This window comes from Cebidichthys violaceus, unplaced genomic scaffold (genome assembly GCF_023349555.1).
Source record: "Cebidichthys violaceus isolate CVI_PGR_0920_01 unplaced genomic scaffold, fCebVio1.0.p SCAF_43, whole genome shotgun sequence".
Classification (NCBI taxonomy): domain Eukaryota; kingdom Metazoa; phylum Chordata; class Actinopteri; order Perciformes; family Stichaeidae; genus Cebidichthys; species Cebidichthys violaceus.
The window spans coordinates 1,785,181-1,805,505 of NW_027176628.1; the positions used below are offsets into that span (position 1 = coordinate 1,785,181).

Below are 20,325 nucleotides of genomic sequence, written 5' to 3' on the forward strand. Positions count from 1 at the left end.
CCTGTCCTCACACTAACTAGTCTACAAAGGTCAGTGACCCGTCCTCACACTAACTAGTCTACAGAAGTCACTGACCCGTCCTCACATTAACTAGTCAACAGAAGTCACTGACCCGTCCTCACACTAACTAGTCTACAAAAGTCACTGACCTGTCCTCACACTAACTAGTCTACAGAAGTCACTGACCTGTCCTCACACTAACTAGTCTACAAAAGTCACTGACCTGTCCTCACACTAACTAGTCTACAGAAGTCACTGACCTGTCCTCACACTAACTAGTCTACAGAGGTCAGTGACCCGTCCTCACATTAACTAGTCAACAGAAGTCACTGACCTGTCCTCACACTAACTAGTCAACAGAAGTCACTGACCTGTCCTCATACTAACTAGTCTACAGAGGTCAGTGACCCGTCCTCACATTAACTAGTCAACAGAAGTCACAGACCTGTCCTCACACTAACTAGTCTACAGAGGTCAGTGACCCGTCCTCACATTAACTAGTCAACAGAAGTCACAGACCTGTCCTCACACTAACTAGTCAACAGAAGTCACAGACCTGTCCTCACACTAACTGGTCTACAGAAGTCACTGACCTGTCCTCACACTAACTAGTGCCCTGACCAACTTCACCAGTAGTCCACTGATTAACTTCTCCATCATATAACCAGTTCACTAACTAGTCTCCTAACAAAGTTTTCAAGTTCTAGGTCATCTACATCCTAACAGGTGAGACTAAGAGGAGGTTTTTGAGGAGGAGGGTGAAAGGGGAGGAGCAGGAGCAGGAGTGATTCAGCCAATCAGATGATGAGGAGACAAATGAGGACAGAGAGATGGTTTGTGGGATGAAAAGCAGGAGGGAGGAAAATAATTGAGGAGAAGAAACATGTTCTGTACCTTCAGTCTGAAGCTCTGCAGTTCTTCCTCCACCAACCTCCTCACAGCTGATCTCCTCTTCATCCTCCTCCTCCTCCTCCTTCTTTTCTTGTTTTTCCCGTCCTTTTTCAGACTCCTCAAGTTCGCACCAAAGTGAGTCTGGATCCATTGCCGGTGTGTTGTTTTCAGAATAAGAGTCCTCAGAGTGTGTTTGGAGTGTTTCGTTTTCAGAATAAGAGTCCTCAGAGTGTGTGAGTTGTCTATTACTTTCAGAATAAGAGTCTTCAGAAAGTGTTTGAAGTCTGTCATTTTCAGAATAAGAGTCCCCAGAGTGTGTTTGGAGTGTTTTGTTTTCAGAATAAGAGTCCTCAGAGTGTGTGAGTTGTCTATTACTTTCAGAATAAGAGTCTACAGAAAGTTTTTGTTGTGAAATATTTTCACAATAAGAGTCCTCATAGTGCTTGTGTTGAGTATTTTTTTCAGAATAAGAGTCCTCAGAGTGTGTGTTTTCTCTATTATTTTCAGAATAAGAGTCCTTGGGGTGTGTCTCTTCCTCTCCTCTCACATCTTCTTTCATCACTTGCTCTTCCTCCCTTCTTTCTTGACTCTGATGCTGAACTGTAACCTGAACCTCTTCTTCTACTTCCACCTCTAACTCTTCGTCTCCCTCCTCATCCAACTCTTCCTCTTTCTCTTCACTTTCATTAAGTAAACCTTCATCCTTCCTACACTCTGCATCCTCTAGCTGTTCTTCATCCTTCTCCTCATCTTCATCATCTGACACTACCATTTCATGCATCCCTTTCCGCCTCTTCATCAACTCTCTCTCCTCCCTCGTTTCCTCTGTCTCCCCCTCTTTCCCTCTCTCCTCTTCCTCTTCTTCTTCCTCCTCTTCACTGTGCTCTGCGCTGCTTTCAGGTTCAGTGTTTGACTTCAGACTTATGCCTGAATCAGTACCTTCTATGTGCTCCTGTGACGTCCAGCTGGAGGTTCCCACGGCTTCAGGAGGAGCAGAGGAGGAGGAGGAGGTGAGGGAGATTGGGGTGAGGATGACAGGTCCACAAGAGTCCTGGATCAGGTTCTCCTCAATGAGCCTGGAGCAAAGCGTGGTGTGGGAGCTGACCTCCACACAGGGCCAGGAGGAGAGTGTGTGAGGTGTGTGTGCAGCAGCAGAGAGTGTGTGAGTGTTGTGAAGTGTGTGTGCAGCAGCAGAGAGTGTGTGAGTGTTGTGAAGTGTGTGTGCAGCAGCAGAGAGTGTGTGAGTGTTGTGAGGTGTGTGTGCAGCATCAGAGTGTGTGTGTGCAGCAGCAGAGAGTGTGTGAGTGTTGTGAAGTGTGTGTGCAGCAGCAGAGAGTGTGTGAGTGTTGTGAGGTGTGTGTGCAGCATCAGAGAGTGTGTGAGTGTTGTGAGGTGTGTGTGCAGCAGCAGAGAGTGTGTGAGTGTTGTGAGGTGTGTGTGCAGCATCAGAGAGTGTGTGAGTGTTGTGAGGTGTGTGTGCAGCAGCAGAGAGTGTGTGAGTGTTGTGAAGTGTGTGTGCAGCAGCAGAGTGTGTGTGTGCAGCAGCAGAGAGTGTGTGTGCAGCAGCAGAGAGTGTGTGAGTGTTGTGAGGAGTGTGTGCAGCCTCAGAGAGTGTGTGTGCAGTGGTGTGTGTGCTGGTCCTGGCTCGGTGCTGCAGACTGATGGACTGGGTTAAGGAGCCTTTCTGTGGGGAGAAGCGAGGCAGCTCCATCAGCTCCACGTACTCGCCCTCCGAGTCCTCGCCGCTCGCTGCTGATTGGAGGAGCTCTACTTCCTGTCTTGAGGAGCTTGGATTAATCAACGCATCTCCATCCTTAACGGACGACTCTGTCTCCTCCTGCAGGGAGGTCTGTGGCCGGCTGATGAACTGTGGGTAGACCAGGTCCTCCCACGGGACCCTGAAGACGTCTCCGTGAGCAGAGAGGAGGCAGCGCTCCAGCCTCGGCGCTCCTCGCTGCTCCTTCTCCCTGTTGACCGAGTCCAGCCAGGCCATGCTGAAGAGGGACCGCGGGGCTATCTCCGACACCTCCTGCTGCTCCACATGGCGGCCGCCGGCGGACACGCTGCACAGGAGGAGGCGGGGGGAGGAGGAGGTGACGGCTCTCCTACAGGAGGCGCTGTGTGCTTGGGGAGGAGGAGGAGGAGGAGGAGAAACCAGCAGGTAGAAGTCTCCTGGACGGAGGAGGCGCTGGTCCAGAGGACAAAGCTGAACAACTACCTTCTCGTGGACACACAGAGGCCAGCCTTCATGACGAAACAACAGACCACAGTACTGCAGCTGAGGAGGGGGAGGAGGAGGAGGAGGAGATAAGGAGAGGAGATAAGGATCTGTTAAAATGATTCACATTACATTCAGGCTGTAACTTAGGATGTTATATTCACTTTCAGTGCTGATTAAATAACACAATGTCTGGAGTAGTAGCAGTGTAATACATTTTTCAGAATAAGAGTCTTCAGAGGGTTTGTGTTGTGTATTACTTTCAGAATGAGAGTCCACAGAGTGTGTGTTTTCTCAATTATTTTCAGAATAAGAGTTTACAGAGTGTGTGTTTTCTCTATTATTTTCAGAATAAGAGTCCACAGAGTGTGTGTTTTCTCAATTATTTTCAGAATAACAGTCCTCAGAGTGTGTCTCTTCCTCCTCTCCTTTTCTCTCATCTTCTTTCATCACTTGCTCTTCCTCCCTTTTTTCTCTACACTGCTGCTCAACTGTAACCTGAACCTCTTGTTCTACCTCCTCTAACTCTTCGTTAGATTTAGATTACTCAGTGTAATCAATATTTTTCCCAACAAGGAAGAGTGGAAGTGAGTGGAGAGTCAAGAATAATTCACATCTGTATCTGGTTCTTTACCACTTTGCATGATTCACATGATTCTGGACTTTGTTCCCTGCTGACTTCCTGCTGAGGCCTCTGACTGACGTCTGTGGGCGACGCCCAACAGGTGAGTGTTGATCCCAGAGAGTCACCTTTACCAAACATTACAAATGAAACAACCACGCAGGGTGTTCAACGGGGCAGGAACAGACAACGGTGTGAGTCATCAGCGAGAGTCGGTTCATCACAGAGTCCTGACTCAGACTGCACTGATCTCCTCAATCACAGCTTCCTGTTTGCTCTTGTGTCCTCCATCATCATGTCTAACTGCTGACTCATGAATGAAGGACAGATAAATGAGTTCCTGAGAGTTCACTAAGGATCTGTTGTGAGTGGAGACAGGACCGTCAGACTAGACGGTAGTCCCTACAGACTGGACGGTAGTCCCTAGAGACAGGACGGTAGTCCCTACAGACAGGACCGTAGTCCCTACAGACAGGACGGTAGTCCCTACAGACAGGACAGCAGCCCCTATAGACAGTAGCCCCTACAGACAGGACGGTAGCCCCTACAGACAGGACGGTAGCCCCTACAGACAGGACCGTAGTCCCTACAGACAGGACGGTAGCCCCTACAGACAGGACGGTAGCCCCTACAGACAGGATGGTAGTCCCTACAGACAGGACCGTAGTCCCTACAGACAGGACCGTAGCCCCTACAGACAGGACGGTAGCCCCTACAGACAGGACCGTAGTCCCTACAGACAGGACCGTAGTCCCTACAGACAGGACCGTAGCCCCTACAGACAGGACGGTAGCCCCTAAAGACAGGACGGTAGTCCCTACAGACAGGACCGTAGTCCCTACAGACAGGACGGTAGCCCCTACAGACAGGACGGTAGCCCCTAAAGACAGGACGGTAGTCCCTACAGACAGGACCGTAGTCCCTACAGACAGGACCGTAGCCCCTACAGACAGGACGGTAGCCCCTACAGACAGGACCGTAGTCCCTACAGACAGGACCGTAGTCCCTACAGACAGGACCGTAGCCCCTACAGACAGGACCGTAGTCCCTACAGACAGGACCGTAGTCCCTACAGACAGGACGGTAGCCCCTACAGACAGGATGGTAGTCCCTACAGACAGGACCGTAGTCCCTACAGACAGGACCGTAGCCCCTACAGACAGGACGGTAGCCCCTACAGACAGGACCGTAGTCCCTACAGACAGGACCGTAGCCCCTACAGACAGGACGGTAGCCCCTAAAGACAGGACGGTAGTCCCTACAGACAGGACCGTAGTCCCTACAGACAGGACGGTAGCCCCTACAGACAGGACGGTAGCCCCTAAAGACAGGACGGTAGTCCCTACAGACAGGACCGTAGTCCCTACAGACAGGACAGTAGCCCCTACAGACAGGACGGTAGCCCCTACAGACAGGACCGTAGTCCCTACAGACAGGACCGTAGTCCCTACAGACAGGACCGTAGCCCCTACAGACAGGACGGTAGCCCCTACAGACAGGACGGTAGTCCCTACAGACAGGACCGTAGTCCCTACAGACAGGACGGTAGCCCCTACAGACAGGACCGTAGTCCCTACAGACAGGACACGAGACAGATCCAGGGATACTCACGCAGGCATTTTGCTGGAGGTCCGTTAACAATTGCTTTGCAGGCAGCAGGAAGTGGATCAGGTAGCGAAGGCCATCTCCTCTGTAGCAGCTCTCCACCACGCTGAGGACCTGACAGAGGACAGTCGGGGATGTGGCCTGGAAGGGCGGGTAGAGGGCTGAGAGAGCAGTCTGGATGCAGCGGTCCAAAGATTCAGAGTCCTGTGAGGAAAAGAACAAAGATAGACAATGGTCAGACTTTTAACAGTTTGTAGCTTCACTGCACTCTTCATGTTAGAGGCTGTTTACACTGCAGTTGGCCCTTAGCAAAGATCCCAGGGCGACGACTTATTTTACACTTTCAACTTAAAATAATCAGTAACCCAAGCCTTATCCCAGGGCAGACTCCAAAACCTTCTACAAGGAAAAGTGGGAATTCAGGTTAAAACTAAAGCAACAGGATTTTTGTTTGTAAATAATGAAAATCTTTAATTTAAGAAAATAAAATTTAAGATAATTTAAGCTCATCTTTCTATCTAGGATGAGGGTTTAGATTAATGTACAAGTTGGTATGCAGCAGTTGAGGTACAAAATAAGAAAGAGTGCCGAAAAAAGAAAATGTCAGAAACTAAAGACTGTCAATCAGGTGCAAAAGCCAAAAATCCACCAGGCCAGAGATAAAGGGAGGTTAACGGTAACGAGGGTTCGGTAGTAAAAACAGTGAAAGCAGACCAGGTGACCGACAGAAACACAACACCTCAAAAGAACAGAGACTTCTGTTTCTGTACCAGACCCACCAGTACCACAGACCAACCAGTACCAGTACCACAGACCAGTACCAGTACCACAGAGCATTTACACCAACCACAGCACACAGAGTCCTGCAGCCTCTGGTGCTATAATTAGTCCACACATTGATGTTACTGTACTCCAGTCAGCTGTTACCCGTCTGAACAGAACGCCTCTTATCAGCACGTGTTCCTTCTCCGGCTGCACGGCCAAAAACAACTTTCATGGATTTCAGGCTAACCGCAGAGGGCACGCCCTGACGGGCCCTGGAGGTGTGGCTGGGAGACCCTGTCTACAAGGGGGGGGGGGGGGGGGGTAACTGGATCCACTGGTCTGGAGTCAGAGGAGGCCGGTCAGGTAAAAATATCAGGCGGCACCCGTCGTCTGGCTCCAGCCGGCTGAGATGACATACATTTAAACTGCTGACTTTAGTAGTTCTGCCTGTTTATGTGCAGCTTGTGTTTCTGTTTTCTTCTTCTGTTGGTTCCTCTTTCATTAAGATTATGAAGCATCATTTAAACCTCATCAGACCGACAGACTCCTCCTGGTCTTCAGTAAACTCAGAACAAACACTCGGCGTGTTGTCACAGCAAACTGTTTCAGTGTTTGTGTATAAATATGTCGCCGCCTTCATTCACACAGAGTCTGTGACGTCATTAACGTTAAACCAGAGTTGTGATAAACGACTGTTTAGCACAGAGATTCAACGAGTGTAACTTTACTTGATCTGCAGGATCTATCCTGTATTATGGAAACATATATAGTTATTATAGAGTCAATCCACTGAGATTGTTTATTTAATGCAGAGTGATTTATCTTTGAATTAAAAATAAAACCACAGTTAAGAAGTCCACAGATTCCCGACACAAGTATCAGTCTGACGGACAGGAAAATGGGAAAATGTCAGATAAATATGTTGTGGAGATTTCCTGCATTTCAGTTTCATTAAACTGAATATTTTGTTTGTTTTTTTAAAGACATCACATAATTAATAATCTAGAAAATAATCAACACTTCAGTCCATATTAAAAATGAATCGTTGCTTGTTGCTTATGTGTTTCTTGCTAACGTAAACTAACGTGACGGTCAGCTAACGTGACAGTAAACTAACGTGACGGTCAGCTAACGTGATAGTAAACTAACGTGATAGTAAACCGTGGATAAGTGGAGAGCAGAGCCATCCTTCAATCAGAGGGTTGGCGGTTCGATCCCCGGCTCTGTCTCCGCTAGTCGCATATCAATGTGTCCTTGAGCAAGACACTTAACCCCAAATATTGCTTCCGTAGCTGTGCCTACGGTGTAGAAATGTAAGTCGCTTTGGATAAAAGCGTCTGCTAAATGACTGTAATGTAAACTATCGTGACAGTAAGCCAACGTGACAGTAAACTAATGTGACACTAAAGTGACAGTAAACCAACGTTAAACCAACGTGACAGTAAACTAACGTGACTAAACTAATGTGACACCAACGTGACACTAACGTAACGTGACACTAACGTGACAGTACACTAATGTGATAGTAAACCAACTTGACACTAACGTGACAGTAAACCAACGTGACAGTAAACTAATGTGACAGTAAGTCAACGTGACACTAAAGTGACAGTAAACCAACGTGACAGTAAACTAATGTGACAGTAAACCAACGTGACACTAAAGTGACAGTAAACCAACGTTAAACCAATGTGACAGTAAACCAACGTGACAGTAAGCTAACGTGACAGTAAACCAACGTGACAGTAAGCTAATGTGACAGTAAACTAATGTGACAGAAAACCAACGTGACAGTAAACTAATGTGACAGTAAACCAACGTGACACTAAAGTGACAGTAAACCAACGTTAAACCAACGTGACAGTAAACTAACGTGACACTAATGTGACAGTAAACCAACGCGACAGTAAGCTAACGTGACAGTAAACCAACGTGACAGTAAGCTAACGTGACAGTAAACCAACGTGACAGTAAACTAATGTGACAGTAAACCAACGTGACAGTAAGCTAATGTGACAGAAAACCAACGTGACAGTAAACTAATGTGACAGTAAACCAACGTGACACTAAAGTGACAGTAAGCCAACGTTAAACCAACGTGACAGTAAACTAACGTGACACTAATGTGACAGTAAACCAACGCGACAGTAAGCTAACGTGACAGTAAACCAACGTGACAGTAAGCTAACGTGACAGTAAACCAACGTGACACTAACGTGACAGTAAGCTAACGTGACAGTAAACCAACGTGACAGTAAGCTAACATGACAGAAAACCAACGTGACAGTAAACCAACATGACAGTAAACCAACGTGACAGTAAGCTAACATGACAGAAAACCAATGTGACAGTAAACCAACGTGACACTAACGTGACAGTAAACCAACATGACAGTAAGCTAACGTGACAGAAAACTAACGTGACAGTAAACCAACATGACAGTAAACCAACGTGACACTAACGTGACAGTAAACCAACGTGACAGTAAGCTAACGTGACAGTAAACCAACGTGACAGTAAACCAACGTGACAGTAAGCTAACGTGACAGTAAACCAACGTGACAGTAAACCAACGTGACAGTAAGCTAACGTGACAGTAAACCAACATGACAGTAAACCAACATGACAGTAAACCAACGTGACACTAACGTGACAGTAAACCAACATGACAGTAAGCTAACGTGACAGTAAGCTAACGTGACAGTAAACCACCATGACAGTAAACCAACATGACAGTAAACCAACGTGACACTAACGTGACAGTAAACCAACATGACAGTAAGCTAACGTGACAGTAAACCAACGTGACAGTAAGCTAACGTGACAGTAAACCAACGTGACAGTAAGCTAACGTGACAGTAAACCAACGTGACAGTAACATTGTAAAACTCGTCTTTGTCCTCCGTCTCTAAACAAGCACCAGACACACGTGACTATTTAACGTTAGCATTAGCTAAAGTTTTTGCCACTCTGAAATTGTTAAATGTGAACTGTTGGCTAACGATACAACACGTGAACCAGACCAGCAGATGAATCCTCTCCTTCAGTCCGTGAGCTGAATATTCTGGATGTGACTCAAACACAACAACTGGCAGCCAAATGTAGACGTGAGGCTGATATTATTAGCAGGATATCAGATGACTCTGAGCTGTGGGGGGATTCTGCACATTAGAAAGACAGACACACACACACACACACACACAGACAGACAGACAGACAGACAGACAGACAGACAGACTGACAGACTGACACATACAGAAAGACAGACAGACAGACTGACAGACTGACAGACTGACACACACAGAAAGACAGACAGACAGACAGACACACACACACACACACACACACACACACACACAGACAGACAGACAGACAGACAGACAGACAGACAGACAGACTGACACACACAGAAAGACAGACAGACAGACAGACAGACAGACTGACAGACACAGAAAGACAGACAGACAGACAGACAGACACACACACACACACACACACACACACACACAGATCAGGAGGGAAAAAGTCTGCTGGCTCAACGCCACGGCTAATGCTAACGGCATTTTATACAGCGTCATTAGAGAGAGACTACAACCAGAATGAATACAAACACAAACCATGTGAGACAAAAGACACACTGTGGACACACTGTGGACACACTACTACACAGTGTGGACGCACTACTACACAATGTGGACGCACTAGTACACTGTAGTACACACTAGTACACACTGTGGATGCACGAGTACACACTAGTACACACTGTGGACGCACTAGTACGCACTAGTACACACTGTGGACACACTAGTACACACTGTGGACGCACTAGTACACACTGTGGACGCACTAGTACACACTGTGGATGCACTGGTACACACTAGTACACACTGTGGATGCACTAGTACAAACTAGTACACACTGTGGACGCACTAGTACACACTAGTACACACCACACGCTGCTCAGACCAACACCTTCTACATCAATGAAGACATTTAAAAGACACCAATCATCCAGGATTTAAATATTAAATATGGGAAATAAAGGTCAGCGACAACTCACACATGTTAATCCAACTGTAGGAAACACACTGAGGGTGAGGAGTGAGGAGGAGGGAGGAGGAGGTGAGGAGGAGGGAGAAGGAGGTGAGGAGGAGGGAGAAGGAGGCACATCAAAGCAGGCTGAGTGAGGTTCCCATGGGAGAATGAATGAGAGACCACCCACTCTGAATAATAACCTGATTATCCTCCACAGACCAGACTCCTGTCATAAAACACATCGTTTTATTTATTACCTCTTATTCAAGTAAAAAGATTCACTTCTGACAACACAACGAGTCAACATGTATATATACATATATATATATATATATATATACATATATACATATATATATATGTATATATACATGTTGACTCGTTGTGTTGTCAGAAGTGTATATATATATATATATATACGTATATGTATATATGTATATATATATATATATATGTATATATATATATATATATACGTATATATATATATGTATATATGTATATATATATATGTATATATATATATATATGTATATATACATATACGTATATATACATATATATATATATATATATATATATATATATATATATATATATATATATACTGGTGCTCTTCTTCTGGACTGGTTTTGTTACTTCAATGACCAACAGCAGCTGAGGCTCATGGGTATTGTAGTATTAGTCAGTTCCGCGTTACGTGACATTAAGTATGAATATTTCAGGACACAGCTGTTGGTTTAAAGTGCATGTCTGATTCAGAGTGACCTGTGACAGCCAATCAGAGGCCAGAGATGGTGTGATGTAATAAACAAGAGGCCTTAAGATGAACTAATCCAATCTCTCAGGTTGTGCTGGTTTTAATGAATAGTGTCTCTGGAGGGTCATGATTCATCCACCAACTGTTCAGCTGGTGGAAAAACCAGTTCCTGTTTGAGGGTGTGGAGGACCAGGGTGCAGCAAGGAACAGGGTCACAGAGAGACCGGATCCTTAACAAGGTCCACTGAGAGACCGGACCCTTAACAGGGTCACTGAGAGACCAGATCTTAACAGGGTCACTGAGAGACCAGATCCTTAACAGGGTCACAGAGAGACCGGATCCTTAACAGGGTCACTGAGAGACCGGATCCTTAACAGGGTCACTGAGAGACCGGATCCTTAACAGGGTCACAGAGAGACCAGATCTTAACAGGGTCACAGAGGGGAGGGTCAGGAGCCCACAGGAGACGTGACCTCAGACCCCTGAGGAGGTCCAGCTGTCCTTCAGAGTGTCAGCCATAAGAGCTATAATAAAGGACAGGAAGTGTTCATGTGTTCCTGTAGGAAAAGGAATGATGAATAAGGAGGAAGTGTTCATTGATGAATAAGGAGGAAGTGGTCATTGATGAATAAGGAGGAAGTGTTCATTGATGAATAAGGAGGAAGTGGTCATTGATGAATAAGGAGGAAGTGTTCATTGATGAATAAGGAGGAAGTGTTCATTGATGAATAAGAAGGAAGTGTTCATTGATGAATAAGGAGGAAGTGATCATTGATGAATAAGGAGGAAGTGTTCATTGATGAATAAGGAGGAAGTGTTCATTGATGAATAAGGAGGAAGTGGTCATTGATGAATAAGGAGGAAGTGTTCATTGATGAATAAGGAGGAAGTGTTCATTGATGAATAAGGATGAAGTGTTCATTGATGAATAAGGAGGAAGTGTTCATTGATGAATAAGGAGGAAGTGTTCATTGATGAATAAGAAGGAAGTGTTCATTGATGAATAAGGAGGAAGTGTTCATTGATGAATAAGGAGGAAGTGTTCATTGATGAATATGAATAAGGAGGAAGTGTTCATTGATGAATAAGGAGGAAGTGTTCATTGATGAATAAGGAGGAAGTGATCATTGATGAATAAGGAGGAAGTGATCATTGATGAATAAGGAGAAAGTGTTCATTGATGAATAAGGAGGAAGTGTTCATTGATGAATAAGGAGGAAGTGTTCATTGATGAATAAGGAGGAAGTGGTAAGAGGATCTACTGATCTCAGGTTCCTCTAAATGTCTCATCCTTCACTCTCAGGAGTTCACACCTTCATGAGAACAGCTGGGGCTGATGGGAGATTATGAAACAGGAAGTCTCAAGTATACTGACAGACGTGTTCACAGCTGGACGCCATCTTCATTATGATGAAGACTCTCCATCATGATGAAGGTGCTTTAGTTCCGACACATGGAGGAAGTGACCACATGAGGTCAGAAGATGAATTCATCTGATTGACCCTAAGCCCCACCCCCTGCTGGTACGTTACCATGGAGACCACACTGTCTCAAGAAACAAGAAAGTAACTTAAACATTAAACTTAAACTTTAAACTTAAACTTTAAGTTTAAAGGTTTAAGAGAGAGGAGTCTTCTGGTTCCAGAACTTCATGTTGACCCGTCTGATAAAACTGAACCAGAGACAGACCAGAACCACCGGACCTCCTTCTGTCTACAGACCTGAACCAGAGACAGACCAGAACCACTGGACCTCCTTCTGTCTACAGACCTGAACCAGAGACAGACCAGAACCACGAGACTCAACACCTCAGACCTCCTTCTGTCTACAGACCTGAACCAGAGACAGACCAGAACCACCGGACCTCCTTCTGTCTACAGACCTGAACCTGAATTATTTCATGTTTCTATCTAACAAAATATTCTACTTTAATCCATATTTGTTGGCAACACACAACACATACAGAAATCTAACAGCACCATGACTTTAATTAACAAAATAACATCAAATAATATTTTAATGACGTAAAATATGAAGAAAGACATTTTAAGATTCATTCAAAACCTCAAATAGAAGCTTTGAAACCTACGAGATATATATTTAATTATGACAATAGTGTCAATGTATTCGTAAAATAACAGTTTTAAATATTGTCGTCTATCAAAGTCTTTATGTTATATTAAAGATATTAAAGAATGTGTTTTAATGAGACGTATTCATTATAAAGTGTGTGTTTACATTCAGACTGGTTTGAGCTGATACCTGATCGTCATGAACAGTGATTGAGTTATTGAGTATTAAAGCTGGACCTGTAGACTCTGCTTTAACCTCCTCAGAGAACCACTTCTTTATGATGACGATGAGAGAACATTCCTGAACGTCTTCAGGACTCTCAGCCCCTCAACAAGTCTCAACACCTCAGATGTTTCAGTCTCAACACGTCTCTTCAGATCTCCGTTCACGAGAAGTCTCTGAACTTCACCTTAAAAACATCTACAACACAGAGACCTTCAGCATGAACGCGGTAACTCAGACCTGCTGCCACTGTTCACCTGGACTAAGGTTTAAAAGAATTTCTTAAAGCGCTTCTTATCTTCAGAGTCACATCTTCCACCAGCTGCTGTTTGGTAAACACGTTGAGTTCTGAAGGCCACATGAAGCCCAAGAAGAGACGTCAGGCTGATGTTTTATGTTGAGCTTCATGCAGCCGTTGTTGACGGTCTGAACCAGAAGATCTACAGGAACCCGTCTTCTGAGAGAACCCTTCACAAACGGGTTCTATTAACGAAGACCATTCTAACAAAACACACACTGAATAACAAGTACTACCTTTAATACTTATACTAAAGGTAAAGTACTAATGCAACTATAAAGAAGTAGTAACTTTAATACTTATACTAAAGTTAAAGTACTAATAAAACTATGAACTATGAATGTGCTCTGTAGTTGTATTATTATATTACATTATTATTATTATTGATGCAGTAACATAGAAGATATTCATTCATACTTCATCTACTGTAGAACGTTACATTATATTTAATGTACTCGATATAAATACATGTAATGTAGCATAAAGTACCATCACAGTACTTAAGTAAATGTACTTCGTTACTGTGATTCTAACATGCTGTAGTAATAATAATAGAAGATTAAATGTGAACCATTAATTATAATAATGACTGTAGTAGAACTAAAGGTTTGTCCAACATGGAACCCTTGATGTATAAAAACACACCCAGTGTGTGTGTGTGTGTACAATCACACACAGCCTCCATGGTAACAACAACACTACGTGTGTGTGTGTGTGTGTGTGTGTGTGTGTGTGTGTGTGTGTGTGTGTGTGTGTGTATGTGTGAGTGTGTGTGTGTGTGTGTGTGTGTGTGTGTGTATTTGTGTGTGTATATGTGTGAGTGAGTGTGTCTTACTGACAGAAACAACAGCCTCAGGTCTGTTTCTTCAAACTGAAGGCGACTACGTTATAATATATATCTATATCTATATATATATATATATATATATATATATATATTTTTATATATATGAAACACAGTGAAATACTCCGTCCACACTACACGGTAAACACATATTCAACATATATACAGACATTATAAACCATAACATAGAAATCACTACAGATCTGTGTTTCTGTGAATCTAAATCAACCCTCTGAACCCTGAAACACTAAACTACGTTCATCATTATCATCAGATTTTCATCTTTCTGACGGTCCTTGAACACATCGTGTGTGACCAACGCTCCTGTCAGAAAAAGAAAAAAGCTTAACATGGTGAACGTTTTATTCTTCATGCTGTCATTAGTAATAAAACATTCACTGTAACCACGTTGTGTAAAAACATTAAACTGTGAACTCATGAAACTGTGACGTCATGACTGATTCCAACAGTCATGTGACCAGAAATCAGAGAAACTCTGAGTGAACTTCAGGAAGTGAACACAGAGGGGAGAGGAGAGGAGAGAGGATAGAGAGGAGAGGAGAAGAGAGAGAGGAGAGGAGAGAGGATAGAGAGGAGAGGAGAGGAGAGAGAGGAGAGGAGAGAGGAGAGAGAGGAGAGAGAGGAGAGAGAGGAGAGGAGAGAGGAGAGGAAGAGGAGAGAGAGGAGGGGAAGAGGAGAGAGAGGAGAGGAAAGAGGAGAGGAAGAGGAGAGAGAGGAGAGAAGAGGAGAGAGAGGAGAGGAGAGAGGAGAGGAAGAGGAGAGAGAGGAGAGAGAGGAGAGAGGAGAGGAAGAGGAGAGAGAGGAGAGGAAGAGGAGAGAGAGGAGAGGAAAGAGGAGAGGAAGAGGAAGAGGAGAGAGAGGAGAGGAAGAGGAGAGAGAGGAGAGGAGAGAGGAGAGGAAGAGGAGAGAGAGGAGAGGAAGAGGAGAGAGAGGAGAGAGAGGAGAGAGGAGAGGAAGAGGAGAGAGAGGAGAGGAAGAGGAGAGAGAGGAGAGGAGAGAGGAGAGGAAGAGGAGAGAGAGGAGAGAGAGGAGAGAAGAGGAGAGGAAGAGGAGAGAGAGGAGAAGAGAGAGAGGAGAGGAGAGGAGAGAGGAGAGGGTTTTGGGTTTTAAAGTTCCTTTATTTCACTATTTCAGTGAAACCAGAAACATTCTAAAACATCATTTGAAAAGCAAAACAATGGGGAAAAAAATAAATCAAAACAAAAGAGGAGAGGAGAGGAGAGGAGAGAGAGGAGAGGAAGAGGAGAGAGAGGAGAGAGAGAGGAGAGAGAGAGGAGAGGAAGAGGAGAGAGAGGAAGAGGAGAGGAGGAGAGAGAAGAGGAGAGAGAGGAGAGGAAGAGGAGAGGAGGAGAGAGAAGAGGAGAGAGAGGAGAGGAAGAGGAGAGAGAGGAGAGAGAGGAGAGGAGAGAGAGAGGAGAGGAAGAGGAGAGAGAGGAAGAGGAGAGGAGGAGAGAGAAGAGGAGAGAGAGGAGAGGAGGAGAGAGAAGAGGAGAGAGAGGAGAGGAGAGGAGAAATGTACTTTTTATTTTTCATGACTGATGTCATCATAACTGTTATTCTCACTAAAGACATGTTCTAGTTCTACTTCTAGTCATGAATGTTCTGTTTCCATAGAGGAGCAGGACTTTTATTTTGAAAATCTACACTACAGACAGTAAAATGTGACCGGAGACAAAAGCACCCTGAAGCTGCTTTGGGGTTCAGAGTGTCAGCTGATCAGAACCAGTAAACAGCAGCCAGCCTGGTTATCAGGACCAGTAGGACCTAAATCACTCCGTCAACAACAAACACTGGTCAACACCCTGCAGCAACATCTTGACTTCAGTCTTCAGTCTCACGTCTCTAGAGGGAGTAAGAACAGAAGTGATGTTCCCTCCATGACAGTGACGGCTGCTGCCTTGTTCCACACACTTCTCTGCTGCTATTGTCAATAAAGTTGTGACAGTTTGGACAAACAGCAGCAGGTATGTGAGATCATTTGTGATCCAGCGATGAATCTGCAGCCTGGTGTTGTTGTTGTTGTTATTTTGTGTTCCTCTTTCTAAACGATTGTTCTTCTTTTAAATGTGTTTCCTGAGAGATGAAGTCTGTTCTGAGCACCAGAAGATGGATTCAATTCAATCTGGAGGAAACTTTATTGAGCTTTATTTCACCTGACAAACACTCAACAGCTCTGCTGCAGCTTCTCACACACACACACACACACACACACACACACACACACACACACACACACACACACACACACCTTGGTAGAAACCCTAAACATCTTCAGTCCCCTCCCCCCCTCAACCACACCGGGCTTCAACACACACACAGTCTGCAGCTACAGCACATGTAGAGAGAGAGAGAGTGTGTGTGTGTGTGTGTGTGTGTGTGTGTGTGTGTGTGTGTGTGTGTGTGTGTGTGGTCTTACCATGGAGTATACAGAGTGTTGTCAGTAGTCGTAGTATATTCCATTCAGAGAACATGTCTCTCTCTCTCTCTCTGAGGTGCGAGACTGTCTCTCGTCCCGTCAGGTCTGATTCTGTTCTAACCCTAACCCTAGCCTCTCACACGTTAAGCCCCGCCCACCAGCTGTCAGTCATTCTCCTCTGGATCCTCCCCCCCTTCCTCACCTCTCTGTCTCCCCCTGCTGGCAGTGTTTGGTCTCACAGAAGGTAAAAACATTTCTCCCTGTTGGAAGTCCTGAGACAAACTGCTTTTAGAGTATTATATATTTATCAAATGTTTGTATTTTAGTATTAATATATGTATCGACTGTTTGGTCAATAAGTAAAATTAAATGTAAAAATTAAAATAGTCCAGTCATAATCCAGTCATATCCAGTCATATCCAGTCATCCAGTGGGTGACCGTGGCTAAGCGGAGAGCAGGGCCGCCTTTCAATCAGAGGGTCAGTGGTTCGATCCCCAGCTCCTGCTCCGCTAGTCTCATGTCAATGTGTCCTTGAGCAAGACACAAAATTGCTCCCGTAGCGTCTACGGTGTGTAGATAGATACTGAAATGTAAGTCGCTTTGGATAAAAGCATCTGCTAAATGACCGTAATGTAATCATAGTCATAGTCCAGTGAGAGTCCAGTGAGAGTCCAGTCATAGTCCAGTCGGAAGCAGCAGGATGAGTTCTGAGGTGTTTAGAGTTAAACTATCTGTTCAGATTAAGACTAATGATATTGAACTGGTTGGATAGCCTCACAGTGCAGATGGATAACGACCTAAAACACGCTGTAAAAACAACCCGAGAGCTTCTGATGGAAGAGGAATGGAATGATCTTCAATGGACAAGTCAGCTGATCTCAACCAGGTGAGCAGCTGTTCACTTCCTGAAAATACAAGTGAAGCAGAAAGACCCACAAACCAGCAGCAGCTGAAGGGAGGAAACTCACCGTTTACGGATGTTCATGGAGCCAGACTTCAGGCAGTCATTGACTGCAAAGGACTTTCCCCCAAGTATTAAAAATAATGATTATATTCACAATTATGTTAGTTTGTCCAAGTACTGTTGCGCCTCTGAACATGTGATGACTGTGTAGAAGTGTCTGTAATTCCTGTCATTTCCTTTCAGTTAAAGCTGAAAGTCTTCACTTCAACCACATGTTGACTGATTAGTTTAAATCCATTGGGGTTGTATAAATAAGCACAATTAGAAAAATTGTGTCACTGTCCAAATACTTATGGACCTGACTGTACGTCCTCTAGTTCTTGAGATGTTCTTCAGGTGATAGGAGGCTGGTTTTGTGATGGTCTTGATGTGGATGTTCAGGTTGAGGTCTGAATCCATAACTACACCTAGACTTCTGGTTTGGTTTGTGGTTTTTAACATCAGTGATTGAAGCTGAGCGCTGACTTTCAATCGTTCGTCCTCGGTACCAAAAACAATGACTTCTGTTTTATCTTTGTTTAATTGAAGAACATTCTGTCACATCAGCTGTTGATTTGTTCAATGCATTTACCCAGCCCTTGTATTTAGCCCCAGACTAACAGCTCACTTAGTCCCAGACTAACAGCTCACTTAGTGCTAAACTAACAGCTCACTTAGCCCCAGACTAACAGCTCACTTAGTCCCAGACTAACAGCTCACGTAGTGCTAAACTAACAGCTCATTTAGCCCTAAACTAACAGCTCACTTAGTCCCAAACTAACAGCTCACTTAGTGCTAAACTAACAGCTCATTTAGCCCTAAACTAACAGCTCACTTAGTCCCAAACTAACAGCTCACTTAGTCCCAAACTAACAGCTCACTTAGTGCTAAACTAACAGCTCACTTAGTGCTAAACTAACAGCTCATTTAGCGCTAAACTAACAGCTCACTTAGTCCCAAACTAACAGCTCATTTAGCCCCAAACTAACAGCTCACTTAGTGCTAAACTAACAGCTCATTTAGCCCCAAACTAACAGCTCACTTAGTGCTAAACTAACAGCTCACTTAGTGCTAAACTAACAGCTCATTTAGCCCCAAACTAACAGCTCACTTAGTGCTAAACTAACAGCTCACTTAGTGCTAAACTAACAGCTCACTTAGTGCTAAACTAACAGCTCACTCAGTGCTAAACTAACAGCTCACTTAGTGCTAAACTAACAGCTCACTTAGTCCCAGACTAACAGCTCACTTAGTCCCAAACTAACAGCTCACTTAGTGCTAAACTAACAGCTCATTTAGCCCCAAACTAACAGCTCACTTAGTGCTAAACTAACAGCTCACTTAGTGCTAAACTAACAGCTCATTTAGCCCCAAACTAACAGCTCACTTAGTGCTAAACTAACAGCTCATTTAGCGCTAAACTAACAGCTCACTTAGTGCTAAACTAACAGCTCACTTAGTCCCAAACTAACAGCTCACTTAGTGCTAAACTAACAGCTCACTTAGTGCTAAACTAACAGCTCACTTAGTGCTAAACTAACAGCTCATTTAGCGCTAAACTAACAGCTCACTTAGCCCCAGTGAGCTATTAGAAATTAAAATAATATTTAAATAACCGGTTTATATTTAACAAAAGTTACAGAAGTATGATTTCAGTTCTCAAACTCAGGAATCATTTTGGCAACAACATCAAAGCAAAACCAGCTCTAAATAATACAAAATATAAACTGAGCTACAATTTAAACCTCAGACTAAAACTAATGATGAATCCTCAGCCATGGAGGGGGGGGGGGGGGGGTAGCCTGCCTCTATCTTGGCTCTAATATCAGACTGTGGAGCCAGTTTCTCCCCTTCAGGCCTCAGACTGTCTGTCTGTCTGTCTGTCTGAATCCTGATACCTCCCCATGTCTTCTTAACTTCCTGTCCCCATCCAACACAGTTACCTGTCTAAACACCTCCAGGACCAGTGACCTGAGTCCAGAGGGAGTCCTTCATGTCCCTGAACCACAGCTTGAGAACCAATGCATTGAGTTGCAAATGTTTTCTTTTGCAAAGACACGTCCAGTCTGATGTAAGGAGAAACATTCCTGATGTCCTCAAACACAAAAAACCTTCAATAAACTGTAGATATATATATATATATATATATATATATATATATATATATATATTCATAACACAAGCATGAAGACAGAACACAACCATCTCTGTAGTCTCCAGCAGAGATAAATAAAGCTGCAGATAAAGACAAACTTACCCTCTGAGACAAGGGTACGACTCCCACTCAGCTCGTCTCTGCACTGATGGAAGTAATCCAACCTGAGAGGACGAGGACAACGAGGACGAACTATAGAGACAGATAATAGAGACAGATAGAGACAGAGTCAGTAGAACCAGAGCAGCTCCAGCATGGAGAGTTTAGTCAGAAATAACAAGCTTGTGTTCAGAGAAAAGCTTCCAGACTAAATATCAGCCTGGAGGCTCAGATAGGCTCCTCCCACTCTCTCTCTGTCTCTGTCTCTCTATGTCTGTCTATCAGATTCTCTGAGTTCACCAAACAGCTGGCAGCACACACACACACACACACACACACACACACACACACACACA

The 20,325-nt window shown here is 44.3% G+C and overlaps 1 protein-coding gene across 4 annotated transcripts in view; it reads right to left on the bottom strand.

Moving 5' to 3' along the window:
* The window catches only part of plekhg4 (pleckstrin homology domain containing, family G (with RhoGef domain) member 4), a 36,094-nt gene extending 19,250 nt beyond the window's left edge, over nt 1-16,844 (bottom strand). For 2 of the 4 annotated variants that reach the window (XM_068728808.1, XM_068728806.1), the window contains exons 1-3: nt 16,772-16,844; nt 5,343-5,540; nt 895-3,169 (exon numbers count right to left, since the gene is read on the bottom strand). In XM_068728808.1, the coding sequence (XP_068584909.1) occupies nt 895-3,169; nt 5,343-5,540; nt 16,772-16,774 (2,476 nt within the window). In that variant the 5' untranslated portion in view covers nt 16,775-16,844. Of the gene's footprint in view, nt 1-894; nt 3,170-5,342; nt 5,541-9,113; nt 9,160-16,771 lie in introns of those variants that run through there. The other 2 variants (XM_068728809.1, XM_068728810.1) reach the window with 2 other exon arrangements.
* Nucleotides 16,845-20,325: the final 3,481 nt, after the last annotated feature.